General features: G+C 42.9%; 1 protein-coding gene across 1 annotated transcript; it reads left to right on the forward strand.

Moving 5' to 3' along the window:
* Nucleotides 1-344: 344 nt before the first annotated feature.
* On the forward strand, nt 345-22,407 carry LOC146960154 (alpha-2-macroglobulin-like; the record flags this gene model as incomplete). Its single annotated transcript, XM_085772581.1, has 32 exons — nt 345-365; nt 3,083-3,248; nt 3,343-3,427; nt 4,130-4,280; nt 4,691-4,808; nt 4,886-4,995; nt 5,079-5,246; nt 6,214-6,441; nt 7,310-7,373; nt 7,485-7,630; nt 8,063-8,212; nt 9,225-9,365; nt 9,461-9,551; nt 9,631-9,793; nt 12,528-12,753; nt 13,194-13,320; nt 13,423-13,544; nt 13,635-13,686; nt 13,942-14,025; nt 14,114-14,290; nt 16,787-16,862; nt 19,166-19,322; nt 19,410-19,484; nt 19,635-19,797; nt 19,890-20,077; nt 20,180-20,392; nt 21,121-21,245; nt 21,447-21,537; nt 21,622-21,690; nt 21,774-21,879; nt 21,973-22,014; nt 22,165-22,407. Coding segments are annotated over 32 exons (3,900 nt in total), but the record flags the coding sequence as incomplete, so codon positions are not given.
* Between the last annotated feature and the right edge of the window lie 247 nt (nt 22,408-22,654).

Below are 22,654 nucleotides of genomic sequence, written 5' to 3' on the forward strand. Positions count from 1 at the left end.
TAAACACTAGTTACGTTATGGAGCGGGCGATCGATCGACATGGTTGTTTTCTTCAACCTGAAGTACTCAGCTCCTGATCAAGGGTCAATAGTGCAACAGAGGCTGAAAATACAGTTCATGACTCTATGAAACTGCTTTCATTCATGTTGATATTCGTTACATGCTTCATATTTTTTTAAAAAAAAACATGAATATATGAGCTGAAGCCTTTATGAACTCAAACACAAAACTGAAGTGTTACAGATTTCTTAAATGAACTTTCCGGACTCATTAGAACCTGAACATCATGAACCAACCTGATCCTTCATTAACATCTTGTTTTTCCCTTTCCCTTCCCTTTGCAGTATGATTCAATTGAAATTGAGGTAAGAATCATAACATTTACACTTCACATTACACTCAAATACAATTAGGAGAAAATGGACCAGTCCCAGCCTGGTCAGATGCGTACATGAACTGATGAAGCCTCTTGGATGAGAGGTGAAACGTCTTCCTAGACAAATAACTAAGTCCAGTTGCTTTCGATTTAACCTCCTTTGAAATACTATGACCTGGGCAAATGAGAATATGCACCGGCTTAATTAGGAGAAAACAGAGAGTTTCTTCTGTCTTTTTAACTTCTCAGCTTGTGAATCTAGAAACATCAGGTGCTTCCCAAACAAACATGAGCAGCATTATGTCAGATGTCAGTGTTTCAAATCGCAAAAATCTCGAGTGATATTTTAATTTAAATAATTTGGTCCCTACCTCTACTGATGCAGGTGTGTTTACATGTGAACATGAGTCATTCAGTTTGAGAAGGTCACAGTAAGAGACGGTAAATTTTGGCTTCATTTTACATATTTATTCCTTTACCTTTCTTAAATAAAAAATCATTATATTTTGGTGAAAAATATGTTCTATATATCTTTTTTCAACTCTGTTCATTGATTTCTCCCATTTTGAACATAATACACAAGATAACAGATAGTAATACATTAAAGTTACTGTATATTAAATTATGTATCTCAAAACAAAAAATAAAGATAAACAGATAAAGGTACTGTATTGTAACGACCCTCTCATGGGCTGGAGGCTGACCTGGCAGCCAATTTAGGGTTGTCAGCTGATTCGCTACACCTGGGCCCGTCCTATAAAGGCTCGGTCATGTGCTTCACTCTTTCTCTCCCTTCCATTCACTGACATCCATTTTGGTTTTGGTTTTGCACCTTCAACACCTCCACAGCACATAGACCACTCATCCATGCATTGCACTCATGATAAATCCTACAGACTTCCACACCCTATTGTACATTTGGTTTATGTTTTAGTTATAATAAATTATTTGTTCTTAGTTAAACTTTGTGTGGTCTCCCTCCTTGTCACATCCACCGAGCCAGATTGTTACATCAAAACACCATACCATTTATTCATTGCAATATCCTAAACAAAAGGACTACTGAACCTGGCCTCAACTAATAACACCAACAATACATTTATCAAAAGTAAACCCTGGGACTGCTGTCAGGACAAACGGAAAGGGTCAAAGTGGATCCAACAAGATCAAAATACAAAAGAAGGCCAACCAACACTCTGCCACTCGATTTAAGAGAGTGAGCAGCCAACAGTAGCCACACAAGTGGGTGCCACTCCCACCAGATACCAAAATGGCTACCAACATGAGGGAAACTACAAAATGAAGGTTAATTACTTACACGATACTGCAGGTGACCAAACAAAACCGAGTGCAGCCACAAACTAATGGGTCACACAAAGTAGTTGCTATCTAGCGACACACAAAGACCCGAACAAACAAAGTGATCTGCCACTGCGACGACACAAAAATTGCCTCCAAGCAGTCTGCCATTAACCAACAGACACGGACCTTAGTCAACTCCATCACACAAAGATCCACTGATCTATGGAGAGACGTACACAAGGTCCAAACGAAGCCACAACTAAGCAACCAGTAACATACACAAGTGACTCAACCGAAAGTGGACTGCAACAGCACAACACAAAAGAGGTCACACAGTAGCCACTGCTACACAAAATGTTGCCAACTTACACCTAAGCTGCAACCGAACGACCCAACAAATGCACTGTGCAGGTACCACACAAAAAGTCACATCCCAAAAGTTACTGTTACTATTTTACACACAGAATCCAGGCGAAACTAGAGGTAGCGTCAACCCACAAGAGACTGTGATTACGCTGCTGTGCAACTCTGCTGAAGAGTGACGTTGTGGAGAGGCACCCTGTAATACGGTTAACTATCTAGTCTTCAGTGGCTTCCCGGGAGGCTTCTTTAAACGTTGAACTCTGCGAGGGAACAATGGACCCAGGCAAGGTCCACTGCCACACAGAAAACGTACCCACACCCAGGTTTCACCACCAAAAACAAGAACGGCAAAATAACAAAGTGGCAAGAGTCTCTCTCTGCCCGACGACTACCTTACAGGGAACTCTCAAGCAAACACAGACAGACAGTTAAATCACAAACCATCTTGAAAAGAAGACTACTACAGCTACAAACCTTTACTTAACCTCATGGTTGTTCGTATCCCGGACGAGCCTCCAATTGTTATGCCCCAGAACTTCGTTGGCCCCGGAGGGGCATAACAATGGACCCAAGCAATGACCCAAACACAAACACAGAGACGCTAACTTAACTAAAAGAGGATTTAATCCACAACATAAAGGTACAAACAAGATAAACATAAGCTAACACAAACAAAAGCCATGATGGGAGGCAGGCAAGCCCAGGAGTCCCCAGCACTGCCCCCCCTTCCAGTGTCAGCTGCAGGGTATTTAGCTCAGTGGACCAGGTGAGCCTCGTTTCGCTGATTGGGACCTGGGTGGAGCTGTGGGGGAACAAGGAGGGGGAGAGAAAGACACAGACACACACAAGGCCGAACCCCTTCCGGCCGTAACAGTATATACAAAAAAAAAAAAACCCTACACAAACAAAAAATTCTTTAATGGTGTTTTTTATGATCTTGTTTTGTTTTCAAGAGATATGCTCCTACAAATACTACACACATGACTTTACTCTTTGTGTCATCATTAACTCTTGTTCCTCTGCTTTTATATAATTCAACAGGATGTTAACTCGAACCTGATTGGACAATGGCAGAATGAAACAGCAGAGAGTAAAATCCTGCAGCTGTCTTACTCCTTGAACTCCGAGGCCCGTGAGGGATTCTACCAGATCATCGTGTCGTTCGGTGAAGACAAAGTTCATCACAGCTTCAAGGTGGAGAAATATGGTACATCATCTTTATCTCTGTTTCCACCACGCTGCATTTTGCTCTCTGCTTTGTCGCGAAGCACGAATGTTAACAACCACATTTTGTCTTTTAGTTCTGCCTAAATTTGACGTGAAACTGGAAACACCCGATGAAGTAAGCGTTGAGCGGGAACAAGTCCAGGTTGAAGTATGTGCCAAGTAAGTACTCTTAAGCGCACTCTTTAAAGGGATAGTTCAACATTTTGGCAAATTGGCCCATTGCCATAATCCCTATAGTCATAGCAGTAGGTTCGTTACCTATATTTGTCGGTGCAAGCTATTTTTAGAGCGGCGGGGCAGAGCCGTGAGCTGCTCAGAGCTGCGCTACGGAGGCTAATGGGATTTCTTGGTTTCCCTCATCAAACTCATAAAATACACAATCCAACAACTCCAAAACGCTCTGGTGGACAAGTTGTGACCTGCACATTCACCACGCTATGAGATCATTATGGAACGTTACGAAACAGAGACATTTTAGAGGTAAATACAGAGACTGCTTGATGAAAAACTGTCCCTGAAGGCAACGCGCATCAGCGGTTTTGCATAGCTTGGTGGATGTGCAGGTCACAACTTGTCCACCAGAGTGTTTTGGAGTTGTTGGATTGTGTATTTGATGAGTTTGATGAGGGAAACCAAGAAATCCCATTAGCCTCTGTAGTGTAGCTCTGAGCAGCTCGCGGCTCTGCCCCGCCGTTCTAAAAATAGCTTGCACCGACAATTAAAGGTAACGAACCTACTGCTATGACTATAGCGATTATGGCAATGGGCCAATTAGCCAAAATGTTGAACTATCCCTTTAAATAAAAACACATCCCATCTGCCACGTTACTCCACATCTTTTATTAATTCCCGTCACATTAGGTACACGTATGGGCAGCCTGTGCCAGGTCCAGTTAAAGTTGAGATGTGCCGACCTCTTAATCGCTACACTGAGACGTTGATGATCGCCACGCCTGAGAATCCGGAGGGTGTCCCTGATGTGACAGCGCCGTGCTTCAAGGAGACAAAGAATGTGAGAAACAAGGTTCATGTAGAGGTGACACAGACACCAGAAAAGAGACTGGATATTGTTGTGTCTTGTCAGGAGGAGCATTAAACTATGAAAATAGTAATTAAACTCAAGCTTACTGGATTAACCCTCTTCTCGGTCTTCAGTTTGCTTAGTTAAAGGAATAAACTTAATGAAACTTCAATTTTATTCCACAATAATGACCGTAGTTTTGAGATATAATAATATATTATTGTATAACCACCAAGGGATTATGTCATTATTTTTACATAATTCATTCCTGCCATATTTCATTTTTCTCTCCATTCCATAAACACGGATGCATGATCATTTCAACACAGAGGCCAACCATTGGATTTTGCTAAATGAATCTGTTTTGTTTTAATCTAATCTAATTTTATTCTAATTCTTAGACGGACAAGAAAGGCTGTGCCACTTTTACCGTCCCGATGTCAACTTTCACGAAGATCGACCAAAAAGCGGTGCGAGACCACCTGCGCCTCAAGGCCACGATGGAAGAGGAAGGGACAGGCAAGTCTTACTGTATCATAGTTTTTGTATTAGAAAAGTAAAACACAGCGTTTTTAACACGGAGACTTCTTGTGTAGGTGTTTCACGCCTGCAGGAGAAGAGGATCCAGATTACGTATGTTATTGGAAAGCTGTCCTTCATTGACACACCCAAGATTTATCACAAGGGAGTGGACATGGAGGGAAAAGTGAGTGTTTGTTGTCCTGCTCAGCGTCTCTCCACAGCAGACACGAGTCTGCTCAGTGACACCACTTCTTGTGCGTCCAACAGGTCAAAGCAGTTCGCCATGATGACACACCCATCGCCAACATGAAGCTCTACTTGTTTGAGGGAGAACGGTGGTCTAACCGTCTCTTGCAAAATCTCACCACCGACGGAAACGGCGTCGCCAGTTTCTCAGTCAGCACAAAAGGCTTCCAAGGGGACGCCCAGCTCAAAGTAAGTTCCCACTGGGTTCCTAAATACAGTGGCAAGAAAAAGTATGTGAACCCTTTGATTTAATAAATGGTTGAACCTTCTTTGGCAGAAACAACCTCAACCAAACATTTCCTCGATTAGAACTGCACAACACTCGAATTTTAGACCATTCGACGTCCTTACAGAACTCAGCTCAGCCATGTTCATTGGATGTCTGATGTAAATGGCTCTCTTGAGGTCATTCAATAGCATCTGTATTAGCCTTGCGTAGCCAGAGAGCCTGATTCACTCTGAATTTTGTCTGGATTCTGGTCCTGTCTGGAGAGCGGATCTGGAATTCCCCAAATTCAAAAAAGTAAAAGTGTTCACCAAAATAAAACCTAGAAAATAGACAATACAACAAAAGAAAAAGGTTAACTTAATAGCTAAATTATATTCTTTAAATTAAAAAGTTTCATGGCATTTTTATTAGCCTGGTGCTTTTATTTTGACGGGAAAAGCCTATCTCTCTCTTCCTGGTTCTGGTTGCTCACCAAAACAGTCACTAAACACCCCCAGACTAATCTGTAGGTCTATTGGCTTCAGGTTTGGGCTCTGACAGGGCTACTCCAAAAGGTGGATTATGTTTTTTTCTTTTGAAGCCACTCTGTTCTAGATTTACTTCGATATTTACCCAACTTCTACTGAGTTTCAGCTGGTAGACGGCCAACCTGGACATTATCCTGTAGGTCGGATGCCTAAGAAAAATGTAATCTTAGTTTCATCACTCCACAAAACATTTTCCTTTTCTTTCCTTTTCTCTGGCAAACTTCAGGCCTGTAATGGAAAGCAAAGCAATTAATGCAGAAAACTAGGAGATTCCAAAAGGTTCACATACTTTTTAGGCTGTAAGTGACCAAGGTTCAACTATCGTAGCTCGTGACCAGGTTTTTTCTCCATCTCAACCAGCATGAGATCAATTTATAATGTTTTCCTTTCTGCACCCAAGGTTCACAGTGAACCAACCTTGACCTACAGTGGTTACAGGACTCCCTTCTATGAGAATGGACATCTGACGGTGTCCATGGCCCAGGAGTCAACTGTCGATACTAAATCAGCCAGCTACCTGGAGGTGAAGAAGAGGGATGATCCACTTCCCTGCGACAAGGAAGAGGAAATCTTCATCCATTACACAGTAGTGGGAGAGAAACAGGGCTCAATGCACGTGATGTATCTGGTGAGTGACTATCACACACACACAAACACACACCAAGTATTAAATTACCTTGTTAGTGTTGTAGTCCGGTCTTTAGACCACATCTTCAAGGTCTTGGTTTTGTCTTGTCTTTTTAACCACAACGTCTCTGTCACTGTCTCACTTTGGTTCACGTGATGTAATTCAATAAGTTACAGATAATTCAAATAGTTGTACTAAGGTATCTGCTTGTGTAACCATCTGAACAACACTCAGATTTTAGATCAAATCATCTTTTCTTTTTTTTTTAACTGAGGAGGAATAATGTAAATATCAAGACACAGGATTATTATGAGGACTGGTACCGGATACAGTGATGGTCTTGAAATTGGTCTCGCATTGGTTTGGTCTCGGTCTTGGACTTGGTCTCATCCCCCTTTGGTCCTGGTCTTGACTACAACACCTTGTATACACAAGAGCCAACAAAAACAGCTAACGTTAGCATTGCCATGACATTGCTCGACAGCAATCTGAGCAGTTAGCCTCCTAGCTATAACAACATTAGCTAAATGAATCCTGTTAATCACTAATAGAAACATTTATGAAGCATCAACATTTTTAAAATCACCTATAATGAATCTTAGATGTAAAAACATTTTTTTTTTAAAAGTCAATTTTAAAACCAAACAAGTACACAAAGGCAACAAACGTCCATTCAACCTTCTAACTGTCAGTCTTAAATAAAGAATAATAATTAATTTCAACAATAAAATAATAGATTATCAATAAAACTGCAGGCCAAATATTTAACAAATGATTATTATCATCATTTCCGTCCTGTATCACCACATTGTTGTTCCACATATTTTCATTTCATCACTTGGTATAATTCTTTTCTGAAATCCTCCAGGTCTTGTCCAAAGGAGTCATCGTCATGCAAGGATTCAAACAGATCGAAGTTCAAGATCAATCAGGTGAGTAACGCCTGGCTTTAATCACAACCAGATGTTATTCAAACAGCTGTTTTATTGATGCATGGTCATGGAGGTGTGTGAATGGAACTAACAGTTGGTTTGTTGTTTCAGTGAATGAGGGCGACATGTCCTTTAAGTTGACTGTGACTCCAGACTCGGCACCAGACGTCCAGGTTCTGGCTTACGCTGTCCTGCCCAGTGAGACTGTGATGGCCCACAGCGCCGACTTTTCCACAGAGAAATGCTTTGGTCACAAGGTCAGTATAAGAAGAAGAAGAAGAAGAAGAAGAAGAAGAACCCAATCCAATCCACTTTATTTTTATAGCACATTTCCAAAACATAAAAGTTTACCAAAGTGCTGCACAGTGATCAATATAGACATAGAGCACAAAATGGTTAAGTAAGAAAAGAAGTCAGAAGACACGTAATACTGTTTGGAATGCATATAAAACAGTTGTTCACAAAAAAGAAGACACGTAATAAGAATAAAATATGATGATAATTAAAAAAATGAATACAAAAATCAATAAATAATTAAGAGCCATAAAAGAACAAATGGATTAAAAGTAGAAGGATAAGGCGAAGAAGACGACATGTGCACCTGTCACATGGAGGTGTGACGTGGACGAGATTGTAGCCATTTTACTGTACACCACTAAAGTCCAGGTGATGTGCTGTGTGTTATTCAGATTGCTCTGGAGTTTTCTCCATCCTCAGCCGTCCCAGGAGAGGAGACCACCATGCAGCTGACCACCCAGCCTGACTCTCTTTGTGGTGTGAGCGCCGTCGACCAGAGCGTCCTCATCAAGGAGCCGGGGAAAACTCTGACTGCCGAGAAGGTAACTGCTGCAGTCGACCATTAAAAGATGCTCAGATCCTTAAGTTTAAGCGTCCTCCACAACCATGAACATCATCAGTCACCCACCCAGATGTTACAGTTTCCTCTTTCCTCCACTTTATATATGGTTAACTCCCATTGGAAACCATTGAAAATTAGGCAGATTTAAATTGCTTGTAAGGAAAATTTGAATTAACTTAAACATCAGAAAAATGGTGTCCGTGATAGAAGACAGACGTGGCTAAAGAGCGATTGAACGGGCATTACCTTACTTTTCCGAAGAGTGGGGGAAAATCATTGTTTTGGTCACTCACTAGCTAGTAGCTAATGATGCTACTATTGCAGGTACCCCAAGCACACATTTTAACCATATGGAAAAATTAAAAAGAAGTTTTTGCCGAAAAAATTGCTGTCTACCTATCTCGTTTCATAGGGTTTCATCCCAGGGTTGTCCAACCTTAGAATGCTGCGCAACTCGTGACATGGGGAGAAGCGCTCTGATTGGTGGATCACCAGACCAATCAGAAGGCCAACAAAGGGTCAATTACGTGATGTCTAGAAACAGCCTAGAAATAACGGTCAATTTCATAGTGATGTCATGTTTTTCATAAAGGCAAAAGATTACACATGCTTTTCATGCTTTTGATTTTTTGGGAAAGGCCAGAATTTTACTCCACCAAGTCCTTGCAATTGACTGTTATTTCTGGGCTGTTTCTATGCAATCAATCGTTATTTCTTGGCTATATTTCTCTACATTACTATGAAATTGACCGTTATTTCTAATCAAGGCTGTTTCTAGACATTATGACGCAATTACGTGTCATTTCTTAGCTATTTCTTTACATTATCACGTAGTTAACGGCCTGTAAATTAAAGGGTTAAAGGGTGTTTTATACTTTGTCCACCTTTCAAGACAGAAGAGCCTCATATTCAGCGACAAACCCATGTTTTCATGTTGATTGACATTCAAGGAGAAACACTTTAAACACTTAAAATCCTGTTTTTCTTCACAGATATTCAACTTGTTGCCTGTCACCAAATCATCTTATATTCCACACGAGGTGCAGGATCCTGTCCAATGCTTGCGTGTGAGACCAAGACGGTACATTATGCCCCATCCCTCCGAAAGAGACGACGCTTACACAGTTTTTGAGGTACTTAACTATAAAGAATATTATTTATTGTGCTCACAGTATTATCGTTGTAAAACTCTTCAACTTTCCTGGTTATGTGTTGTTGGATTAACAAGAATTTAGGGATGAAGATGGCAACAGACTTGTTCATCCGGTTACCTTCATGCCTCATGTTCAGAGGAAGGGAATACCACCAAGGCAACTATGGTAACTTATCTGTTTCTGAATTTCTGGTTAATGGTGTCAATGCTGTCTAAAAATAATATACTTCCTGTTTTCTTCCCAGGTATGCGCCACAGATATTACGATGGTCCTGTAGTATTAGAGAGGATGACTGTTACTGGACTCGGAAGTGCACCTGGTTCTGGAGGCAGTTCTGATCCTCCAATAATAGAGACCGTCCGCACTTTCTTCCCCGAGACCTGGATCTGGGACCTGGTGGAAGTGGGGTGGGTTTCTAATGCCAAGGGGTTTTTTTAAATGAGAGAATTAGTTTATCGTGTGCACGGACATAATTTGCTACAACTTAAGGCAAGGCAAGGCAATTTTACAAACAGTTTGTCTCAAAAGACTTTACATATCACAACACAAGAAAACCCTTTTAACAGAGAAAACATTGTAGAAACCTCAGGGTGAGCAACAGAGGACGGGTCCCTCACCCATTTAATCATATTTGTATTTAACCAACACCTTTTTAATTGAACAATTTCACATTTACACATTATTGTTTTTATGCGACAGTCATGACAGGTGACTGATTTTAAGGTTGCAACTGATCAGTTTATATCAGAGTTGAGCCATGAAACCGTGGAAAAATGCTTCAAATTACAAACCCAAAGCCCACAGATATACACCAGGTGTACACACCTCATTTATCTGCTCACATTGGGCCTCATTCACCAATATCTTATTCAGTATTTTCTTAAATTCTTTCTGAAATCGTTCGTTCTTAGGAAATTTCACAAATTAATGAATGTGGAGAGAACACAAACATCCCAAAAAACATTTAGTTGGGTGCTGGATCTGAAAAAAGCGGCTTGAAATGTTACACTTGATGAATATCCTAATGGGAGCTTTATGGTGTGCGGATCTCCTTATTATTTTTTACTTAAATTAACGAATGCCATCTCCTTGTAAGTTGAGAGTGTGTGCCAGGTGATCCTAATTAACACAAGATTAGCAGGTAAACGCCCCATTAAAGCCTGTAAAAAAAAAAGGCATGAGACTGCAGCGACGTGTGCACCCAGAAACCACAGAGAAGGTGAAGTAAGAAAGAAAGTTAATAAAACCGAAAGAGGGAGCACCTGACTCCACATTTAAAAAGAATTGTAGCAGGCGCGGCGCCAAGATTTCAATTTTGGACGGGCCAGAGTCATTTTGGATGGGCCACTACTTAGGAAAAAATAACACTAACAGCCAGCTATATACATAGAGCTGGAAATTATTCCTGAATGACTCGTTCGTGTCTATATTGCCCTGAAAGCACACACCATTTCTGCTGAGACGAGCTTTGACAGCGCGGTGCGCCGCTCTCTCTCCCGTTAAAAGTTAATCTAGCTCACCCAGTGGACCTCTCTCTCTCCTCGTATCTCTCTCTCTCTGCTGTTACTTGTGTGTTTAACCAAATGCACGAAAAGCCACATCAAATCAGAAATGCGTAGCCCACTTCTTTTTAACTCACAGACATTTATTTTCATAAAGTAGGCTAATAAAATATCTGGACATTTTGCCATCGTTAACATTGAGACAACAGGCTGCAGGTGTAAGAGACATACAGGCTGAAGATAGACAGCACGGTGTGTGTGTGTGTGTGTGTGTGTGTGTTGCAGAGTGGGTGGTTCACCTGGGAGGCGTGTGTGCGCGCGTAAGTGTGTGTGCGTAAAGGTGGGCACTCACCGGTGACACAGATGAGAGAGAGAGAGAGTCAGGGTTGGGAGTAGCCGTAATTTTTGTTGACCGCTACTCATTCATTCATTAATCACCCTTTTTTCCTGTTTAATCCGCCAGTCTCATTTTTACGTTTATCCATCCTTGCTGCGCTGTGATAGCTCTGTGCTGTTTTGTTACAATAAATGCACCAAAAGCATTTTTGGATCTCAGCGTATCTTTATCATAATCTACTATAGCGCGTCACAAATCTACGTACCTGAGGACCCAACCTCATACTCTCAGCGGCTTTAAAGGTTTGTGTTTGGAAGCTGCAACAGCAGGAATGGAAGAAGAATTCGGCAAATCATCTTATCACGCAAAAAGGCACAACAAACAGGTTTTGCACAATGGTTTGCACAGATAAGTCTTAAAATATGTGCAACACCTTCTCATCACAATCCATGCCATCTACACAGTCACGTTAGCAGCTGTTATTAAAACCCAACTCATCACAATATGTTATTAGACCACCGCTAACATTACACAACAAACCGTTAACAATTAATCCACACTCAAACCAAAGCAACAATAATGTTAACTGTACTTAAGCTGTTATTACAAGGTTTACAACTGATATGACCGGGCTGAGTGTGTGTGTAAAGAAGAGAGGGAGGGAGAGAGAAAAAGTAACTACGTAAAACTGTTAGCTACCGTAGCTCAGGCGTCGGTCTCCCGTCAGGTAAAAGCTGCCGTTTATTCCTCAAATGAAGCTCATTACGTTGTTGAGGCTCTCTGGTACAGTTATCCATCACTGCTGTTGAATTAGCCGCTAAACAGCTGGAAGCTAAAATCAAGGGGGCGTCTGTTTGTTTACAATTCACGAAAGCAACGTGAACGTACGTGCCACTCACACTCAGTAGAGTTACGCAATGAGGCAGCGTACAACGAGACGGCGAGTGGCTTCTACGGCCGCTGCCTGACCAGAGGTAAACTCAGTTGAGTCGCGTTTATTAGACTATGAAAATCACCAGAATGCTGACACATTTAAACCTGTGGTAAAGTTATCTGAAATAAAAATATATAATTAAACCTTAGATTAACTAACGTTATGTTCACCCTGTCATTTTGGATGGGCCAGTTGTACAAGTGGGTGGGCCCAGGCCCGTTAGGCCCACCCATAACGCCGCGCCTGAATTGTAGTAGTGCTGAAGAGGAGGTCCATTGTTTTTCTGTGACTGATCTAGTGTCTGTCAAAGCAATTTATTTGTAATTTTTTAATTACAAATGTCTGTGTTTCTGTGTCTGTCCATCCAGAGAGACTGGGAAAAAGGATGTTCCCATCACGGTCCCAGACACCATCACCACCTGGGAGACGGAGGCTTTCTGTTTGTCCCCTCAGGGTTTCGGCTTGGCACCTCGTAAAGAGATCACCGTCTTCCAGCCTTTCTTCCTGGAGCTCACCCTGCCCTACTCCATCATCAGGGGGGAGCACTTTGAACTGAAGGCCACCGTCTTCAACTACCTGTCCAAGTGCATCATGGTAATGAATGTGCACACATAACCCTAACCCTAGCATCACAGTGACGTTAACATAAGTTAATATCCCTTGTTTGAACCCAATCGTGTTAGCATGTTGATCTTTTGATGAGGATAGATGAAATTATGTCGATAAAATCCAACATAAATGCAGTTCATGGGTCTTTATATTCATTGTAGTGCAGTAAATGTCACATGGTTTTCCTTCTTAGGGAAACTCTGAGTGTCTTTAAGTTGAAGAATAAGCAACACAAAGTAAAGATGATAGACAATAGGTGTAGAATTATACCCCTCCATAAATCAAACTTCTGTTTTTTAAATCGACAGTGTGATGGTGGTGTCTCTACAGTTCATTAACGTTAAAGCGTTTTGGTTGATTGCTACATTTATGCTGTTTGTAAATCCCTACTTTTTATGTACATTGTTGTGTCTCTCAACCACCAGGTCACTGTGACTCCAGAGCCCTCCTTAGATTACACCCTCACTCCACTTTCTGGTGACCAGTACAAATCCTGTCTGTGTGCCAATGAGCGCAAGACCCTCAGCTGGACCATGGCCCCTTCAGCCCTGGGTGAGGAGCTGCTTAACTTCTCTGTCTGTCTATGAAATCCTAGTTAGAAAACTTTTTTTTTTAAATATAACTTATTGGGTTTTGTAATATTTTATTTTTTAGGCGCTATGAATGTGACTGTGTCTGCTGAGGCTGTGGCCTCCGACATTTCATGTGGCAATGAGGTTGTCAGTGTGCCGGACAGAGGTCGTATCGATGTGGTCACTCGATCTCTCATTGTGAAGGTTGGTGCCTTATTATTATTATTATTATTGGCATTGACCCAAGATGAGGACTTAGTAACTCACACTGTTCCCTCCGTCCTTCTCATTCAGGCTGAAGGAACCGAGAAGACAAAGACTCACAACTGGCTGCTCTGTCCTAAAGGTGACTTAGACTTAGACTAGACATTTGGACCAATGACAGACAGATGCTGTTAGTTAGAGAACTGTATTAGAGTGTGCATCTAAAATCTAATGAGGTTGTTTTCATATATTTAATCAATAAGATGTTATAGTTGAACTGACACACCAGGTTTTGATAGCATTGATCTTCATGATCCATTTACCACTATTAAATCTAATTGACGTGTTTGTTTTGGTCCTGAGTGTGTTTGAGCTCCTGTTCTCCGTCTGTACACAGGAGAGGCTTTGACGGAGGAAACAGACTTACAGCTTCCTGAGAATGTGATTGTTGGATCTGCTCGTGCTTCACTATCAGTCCTGGGTAAACCACTCTGACCGTCACTTGTTGTCTTTTTAAAATCAGGTTTGTTTTCATGTTCAGTCTTGAGTGAGTCAGTGTTTTCACACAGGCGACATCTTGGGCCGAGCCCTGAAGAACCTGGATGGGCTGCTGCAGATGCCGTATGGATGTGGGGAGCAGAACATGGCGCTCCTGGCTCCCAACATCTACATCCTCCAGTACCTGAAAAACACACAGCAGCTGACCCCAGCCATCCTGGAGAAGGCCACCAACTTCCTGAGCAGCGGTGAGCGTCAACATCAGCAGAAGCTCTGTCATGTGTGGGAAATGAGCCACCATTTAATTTAAATCAGAGACTATATGTAACGAATGTGCACTCACTCCACCCATAAAGGACGTGCTAACCAACCTGCCAAGCAGTTGTTGACCTCTTGGCGAAGAGGTTAGCATCGTCGCCTGCCGTGCAGGAGATGAGAGATCGAACCCCACCTAGGGCAGGCCGTGAGAAAGTTTAGTTTAGTTTAATACGTTTATTTGTATCAGGGACAGTGTACAAAATAACATTAGTCTCGAAATGAGAAGAGATGCCTTGTAGCGGATTTAGCTCACTAGCTACTTTCCATCCGTAGTCCCTGGGCAGGTGAATAAGAACAATAGAAAGGTAAGAATTATCAATTTACATAGCGTTCAAACATCCATACACAAGTGCATAATACACCCTCTCACGCATCAGAAACACTCAAGACATATTTCATATCAGAAAGAAACATACAGTTATTAAAATACTTCACACTTTGCCAAGGTTAAAAATAATTTAGGCTCATATAATGATTAATGCTGACATAATTAAAGTCCCTGAAAAGTGACACTGGATTCGTTTTCTGAGTTAATCACATCCCAGACATATGGCAAGGCAATTTTATTTGTATAGCCCGTTTTTACAAACAGTTTGTCTCAAAGGGCTTCACATGGCATCACAACAACATCCTCTGCCCTTAGACCCTCACATCGACTGAGGAAAAACTCCATGGAAAACCCTTTTAACAGGGAAGAATTGGAGAAACCTCAGGGTGAGCAACAGAGGCAAGGGCAACGCAATTTTATTTGTATAGCCCGTTTTTACAAACAGTTTGTCTCAAAGGGCTTTACATATGTGACATATTAACCATCCTGCCAATTTTGGATGCTAGAAAAATTTGTTTAGTGGGTGAAATTAGGTTTTAAAATCATGACTAAATGAGGCAGTTCTCGCAGCTCTGGATGTCTGCTGCAGGCACAGAAGCCCCGCCCACTTGCTGAGCTTCGTCAAGTTTCAACTGTCAATCAAATGGCCTACCGGCCGGCCAACTATGCTGGTGCTACTGCTAACTGTCACATCGTACCCGAGCAGCTACGGGCTTGAGCTATACGCTTGAGCTGGAGTCTGAGTCCAGCTCTTATCTGAATGTCTCCGATACACACTGAGCAGTGAGGGAAATATGCTGGGGCCGCTGCTGACAGCACACGAATCTCCGCTACCCTGATAGCGTTAGCTCGGCGGCTAATAGCCCGGCGCTAACGCGTTAGCTCGGCGGCTAGCCCCGTTTGTCCTGTTCACCCCGAGCCTCCATGGTCCCGAGCCACTGCAGCATCGGACCCACAGCTCACCGCCACAGCAGCGGGAGCCTTGAAGGCTAGCTACACCGCAACAACAATGAGGGCCGCCACCGTCAGCACAGGACGAACGGGCCTAGCGCTAGTCGCCGAGCTAACACTATCAGGGCAAGCAGAGATTCGTGTGCTGAGGGCGGCGGCCCTCAGTTTTGTTGCCGGTGTAGCCGTTGCTGTGGCGGTCAGCTGTGGGACAGACGCTGCAGAGGTTCACCTGGACTGTGGCTGTTTTGGCTTTTAGAGTTTTGCCACCGGGCGCCGGCTGGTCCCACTGTGGCAGTCTCATTAGTTTGTTTGAATTAAAAGTGGATCCTCTGGGATTTGTATAGACTATGTTCAAATAACACCACATTTACATAAAAAAATTAATGTTTTACAATGACCTGATAAGTCTGCATTACATTTTATTAAGACAGAGACCACGCTAGTGGACTGGTAGCTCCGGCGGCGCTGGTAGCTCCAGAGGTAGTGGCAGCAGACGCTCGTTGGCATTCTTGAAGTATTTATAATATTACTGTGCACATGGGAGGAGTTATGAAAGTAGGGACGCCAGTGCGTCACGGCGTCCCCCTCTGTAAGCCTGCCCTTAAAAACAAAGACCACTGAAGCAGAGTGAAACTGTGAAACCCCAACCTCTAAAATTAAGCACTGTACAGAAATTAGTCTTTTTGCATGTTTTTATCGATAAATTTCGAACACTTTTAATATATTTTGAAACAAAACTCCAATTTCACTTTCCAGGGACTTTAATGCTGACATGACTGATTTCTTAGGATCCATTAAACACAATGCAGAGGGTGCCGTGACCTGGATGCCCTGGGTCGAGTGAGTTCAGTGGGGGTGAGTGTTAATGGATGTGCACTCACTCCACCCATAAAGGACGTGCTAACCAACCTGCCAAGTGGTTGTCAACCTCTTGGCGAAGAGCTTAGCATCGTCGCCTCTGGTGCGGGAGGTCGTGGGATCGAACCTCACCTAGGGCAGGCCGTGAGAAACACAACGCAGAGGGCCAGATATGACATCGGCTGCATATATACAGTATCATTGGTGTCCTGGAGGCAGAGGGTCTTGTTGCCTCAAACTGTCATTTTGTTTCACATCATTCCCTAATAAACTTGTGTTTCATGTACAGGCTACCAGAGACAGTTGAACTACAAAGACAGTGATGGCGCTTACAGCACATTCGGATCAGGAATGGGAAACACCTGGTGAGCAGATCACTACTCATCAGTCATTATGGTTATAATTTAACAGTATAATCATGTAATTATCTCAAAAAAGTGGTTCCCAACTAAGCTGATGCACCCCTAATGCTCGACACATAAAAAAAGGCATAGTCTCTCTAGTCTGACCGTCATAGTCTTAGGCATCAAATTTCATACAATTAACCAGGCTACAGGCTACTGATTATTCATGGGTTGCAGTGACGTCACGTCGAAGGGACCGCCGCCATATTTGTGTCCGTTTTGACAGGTCTCCTCATATGACAGCATGCAAACCGCAGGATGGAAATGACAGCTTCTTGACAAAATGACAGGGTTTCATACATCCTGTCTGGGTTTATATCTCTATAACAACAGACTAACTCTATATTATCCCACTTCTTACACAGTTTATGAATTAGTTAATTAATTTGAGACGTAATGTTGATCAAAGTCCTTAGTCCGGTCACTTCTCCGCTGTTTGCTCCTCACCCTCCTCCCGGTCGACTCGTCTGTAGTTGTTTTCAACGAGCTTTTGATAATCACTCAGTAGATTGATGAATTATCATGTAAATGTTACAATATGCGCATTTATGTCGTCCTGTCTATCATAAGAGACTACGGTTACGGGACACGTTTGTGTCACAGACTCGCGGTGGCACAGACACAGCTGGTCACAGCTGTGACACTGCGCTGGCCCGTCCGCTCTGTCCGCTCTGATCGCAGGTTTGGTTCCAGCAGCGGTGAGGGAGGCAGAGAGCCTCCACTCTCCCTCTAACAAGCTACAAGTCATGTTTCTAACATCACAATTAGTCTGAAGCTGGTAAAAATGAAACACAAGGTAAAAATCCTTGATAGTTCTTCTGCCCTGCTCCGCTGATCAGAGCGGCGTCCCTAGCAACGGCCCGTTTTACTTAGCAACGGTCTGTTATACAGAAATAAAAGACCCTAAATGCAGAATCAGTGAGTAATTAATAAGAAAGTAATCAAAATGCAGAATTCAATATATCCATGTTATTAAAAAAAAAAGTGAATCCCCTCTTTTTGTGAGACTTGTCACAGCCCATGCTGCGACTGATAGACTGCCTGCAGTCAACTATTTATTCCGTCTATAACTTTACGTCTTTTGGGATGGAATAAAACTGTAGTCCGGGGTTTTTTTGGCGACTGCTATCACAGTCAACAGCACAATATAATCCTGGCATCTGTCAAATAACGTCAATTTTCGGTCTCTTGCTGATTTCCTCCTACTACTCCACTTGTTCTGGTAACTTGACGCTGTGATCTGTGCCCAGATCGCCCTGATTCGGACACAAATATGGCGGCGGAGAAACACAGTGACGTCATGTGAATCTAATGAATAGCACAGATCTTGAAAATATCAATCAGATCAAATTGCAAAAAACAACCGTTTTAAACCAGTTCTGCATCTTTGCATCTTTGTTAATCCAACAACGGAGGGTCCGGGTGCACTCATTCACCCATAAAAGACGTGCAAACCTGGCTGCCAAGTGGTCATTGACCTCTTGGCACAATGGTTTGCATCGTCGCAAGGGTTCGAACCCCACCTGGGGCAGTCCGTACCGAAACACAACACAGAGGGCCAGATTAAAATCGGCTACGCTGACAGGAAGTCAAAGTAAAATGATGAATTGAGGTTAAAAACGTAGCATAGTTAAGCTACAAATCTTCTTTAAATCAAACAGCTCCAGAGTCCTCGTGTTGGTTAAATCAAAGACTTGTAACTTGTTCCAGGGAGAATGGAGGCTCTCTGCCTTCCACCTAGCGTCCTTTGGCTGAAAACCAACCTCGTAAGATCAGAGCCTCCGACCCGGTGTCCCAGCTCTCGTCTCTGTGGCACCGCCACATAACGCGCCCCGTAACCTGTAATCTCTTGTTTATGACAGATTGAACTACATAAATATACACGTCGTAACACTGTATATGATATATAACATTATCTACCGCTCTATGGATTGATTTCTCACCGGCTTCGTTGGAAACAAATGCACATGGCCGGGAGGAGGCTTAGCAAAACAGCGGAAAAGTGATCGGACTCAAATAATTCCTCATGTTTTTAATTCAAGTTTACAAATTTTCTAGAATTTTACTATTTACATTGTAAAAACACATTTCTTAGTAAAGTATGACACCATTGCACCGCCATTACCCTTTTCATGTCATGCATCCCCTGGTGGCAGCTTGAGCACCACTGTTTGGGAGTCCCTGACGTAGCCTATCCAGAGCCATTATACAGGTCCAATGCTTCCTGTTTGGTGTTTTCTAACCTTGTTTTGTTTTTTCTCCAGGCTGACGGCTTTTGTGGTGAGATCTTTTGCCAAAGCTCAGTCTTTCGTCGTCATCGACCCAAAAAATATTGAGCAGTCTACAGTTTGGCTGAAATCTCATCAGAGAAAGAACGGCTGTTTCGTTTCAACTGGAAAACTTTTCAACAACAGAATGAAGGTGAGCTGAAAATGATGGTTGATTACAAATCTGCACTTTTGGAATTTGTGAGTTTATAATTCGTTAATGCTGCCACTGTTTTCACAGGGAGGTGTGTCAGATGAAATCACGCTCAGTGCTTACATCACCGCTGCCTTCTTGGAGATGAAAATCACTGATAGTGTGAGTTTACTCATTCCAAAATGTGTATTTGACTTCCCGTAACATACATGACATCATTTCCGATAAAGGAAGAGAAGAGAGTTTTGTATTATTTTGGAATAAAATAACTTTGGCATTACAACATATTTTCATTTATAATCTGTATTACAGGAAGATGTGATGAGGAAGAGCCTGTCCTGCCTCAAAGAGTCCATCGATGACCTCAGCAACACCTACACTACAGCTCTGCTGGCGTACGTCTTCACCCTGGCAGGAGACATGGAGACCCGTGGTCAGCTTCTGCAGCACTTGGACACAGTGGCAGCGAAACAAGGTGAGCATCCTCCTACAGGAGATCATTCTGGCCTCACTCCCTGTGAATGCAGCTCATCTCATACCAGTTTGTTTGTGGACGACTGTTTTTAGGGGGTCTCCTCCACTGGTCTCAGACAGCAGAAGATACTTCAGCCTCTCTGTCTGTGGAGATCAGCTCCTACGTTATGCTGGCTAAACTCAGTGCCTCTCCCTCTACTGAAGACCTGGGCTACGCCTCTGGCATCGTCAGATGGTTGACGGGCCAGCAGAACCATTATGGAGGCTTCTCCTCCACACAGGTACGGCCCAAACAGCATCAAGTTGGACTTTTCTGTTCAAGGATGATGGAAACAACATTAGTCATCACCTCGCACCATCTCTCACCTGTCACCTTGTTGTAGGACACAGTGGTGGCTCTTCAGGCTCTGGCTCTGTACTCCACTCTGGTCTTCAGTCCAGAGGGTTCGAGCACAGTGACGGTCCAGTCCCCCAGTGGTCAGCTGACATTTGATGTAAACCACAACAACAAGCTGCTCTACCAGGAGAAGAGTCTGCCTGACGTGACAGGAAAATACAGCCTGGAGGTGAAGGGCACTGCATGTGCTTCAATGCAGGTCAGTCAACACAATGTATATACGTTGATGTACGTCCTCCATATGACACTGTCCTCAGGTTGGAAGCACTGGGCTGATACAGAAAAGTCAAATGATCTAGGTTTAAAGGGAAATCTTTAGATTCAGTTTAGTTTTTTGTGTTAAAGACCCCCTCCCGTGAAAATTGTGTTTTTCGTGCTTTTCACATGTTCCTGTGGCATTTTTCTTGTGTTAGAGGACATATCAACAGAAAAGGAAGTGCAAAATTGCATTTCTGCGTTTTTCTGCCTTCAAATTGCTGTGAACCAATGGCAGACGCAAACTGGCAGTTTCAGGGAGACTGGAGCTGACGTGTCACAGCTCCAGGGGAGGGCACTAGTGCTACAAGCTCCCGCCCCGCTCTGCATCTGGCTCAGAGGTGAAAGGCTTGGCAGCTCGGTGTAGCTGTCAAGGTATAACAGGTATAGCTCACCTGGTAGAGCAGCTTGCACCGTGAGCAAGGACTATGTTCCACTCTGGGACTGAATCCCAGTGTGGAGTTTTATGGTGAACGCGCTGAATCTGTAATTATACAATGTCCAGCTGTCAGCGAGCGGGGGGTGGGGTGCGAGGAGGTGGCTGGGCGGGTGCAGAGCAGCACAGTCTCCGCCCACCTTCCAGAGGTGCATTGCTAATGAGCTGGTTTTAAAATGACCAAAAGGGGTCGCGGGAGGGGGACTTTAAACCTTCCTTTTGTCGCTGTTTTCCAGATTTCTCTTCACTACAACATCCCAACTCCAACTGACGTCACAACCTTAAGTGTTGAGGTCAAACCCGAGGCCGTGTGCACCAGCAGATCACAAAGACCCAAACTCACTTTGAAGTTTAAGTCACTGTAAGTAATCGACGGGCAGATTCAGGTACAACAACAGCAGAAGAATAATTTTGTGACATTTTTAAACAGTACAGTGTGCTGAGGGAAAAGTTACTGTTTAGCTCAAACAGCCGAACTGCAACCAAAGGCCCCAAAGCGTTGGATTAAAATAGAGCGTGTATTAGACCTATGAAGAACAGGGTTTTTATGGTTCTGTTGCAGATACAGTGGAGAGGAGACCACCACCAACATGGTGATCCTGGACATCAAGATGCTCTCTGGCTTTACCCCAGACCCAGAGTCTCTGAAACGGGTGAGATATTAGACAAAACTTCAAGCTCAGTAGGAACTGATGAGTTTTCATGTGTTGATGAAGCTGAGTGTCGTCTCCTCACAGCTCCAAAGTGCCCAGCTGGTGGACCGTGTTGAACAAAAGCAGGACCACGTTATGGTCTACCTCCGGGAGGTGAGAGGGATTCACAGTGGGGATCAATGGAGGACGCTCTCCAGATGTGTTACTGATCCTGTGGTCTGTTTTTCCTCCAACAGTTACCAAAGGACATCGCCATCAACCACAGCTTAGAGGTCGTACAGGAGCTCCCAGTGCAGAACCTGAAGCCAGCTGTGGTCAAGATCTACGACTACTACCAGCCAAGTAAAACTCATACTCACACCTTGTAATACTGAGCACTGCAAGTTTAATATTTAATTTTTAATCCATGTCTGTTCATTTTCTTCTGTCTCTCAGGTGACCAGGCTGAGACACAGTACATCTACCCTTGTCCTGCAGGTAATGTTTCTCATTGATGCAAGAACACTGCAATATTTCTTACAAAACTCATTCATGACGGAAAAAGGACAATAATGATTTCAATTATTAATGAACTATAGACCGAGTCCTCATGTTGGATTGGATTACATTGTTTTTATTCTTTTGCAGCTTGAAGAGAGAGAGGAGTGTGATCTGTCCTCAGGTTATCATGGTTACCACTATATTTAAAATCAACTGTATTTTAAAGATACATTTTGTGTACCCTGTGAAACTCCATGTCTGTTTGTGTAGACAAACGTGTACAAACCAACAGCCACTTAACTTCTGTATGATCTATAATCTGTCTGAATGTGTCTCAAACTAATGCACAATCAATAATAAAGTAATGTGACATGAATGTCCCACTAAGAACTGGTCTGGTGTTTCAGTGTGTTTTTCCTCTGTTTCATCTTTGTTTCAATTGTTGTGTATTTATACCTTGTATTCATCCACATACCAGAACAACAGCTTAATGTGAAATACATGCAAAAAGAAAAGGAGGAATTACACTGACTTCATCCACTGATTTCTTTCTTTTTTCATGTGAAATGTCTATACAATACAGACCCCAGCCTTGTAGCCTACCTCCTACCTGATATTGTGCTGATACTCAGGACAA

Source organism: Trachurus japonicus, unplaced genomic scaffold, assembly GCF_045865225.1.
Source record: "Trachurus japonicus isolate A0001 unplaced genomic scaffold, Traja_1.0 AP030651.1".
In the NCBI taxonomy this organism is placed as follows: Eukaryota; Metazoa; Chordata; class Actinopteri; order Carangiformes; family Carangidae; genus Trachurus; species Trachurus japonicus.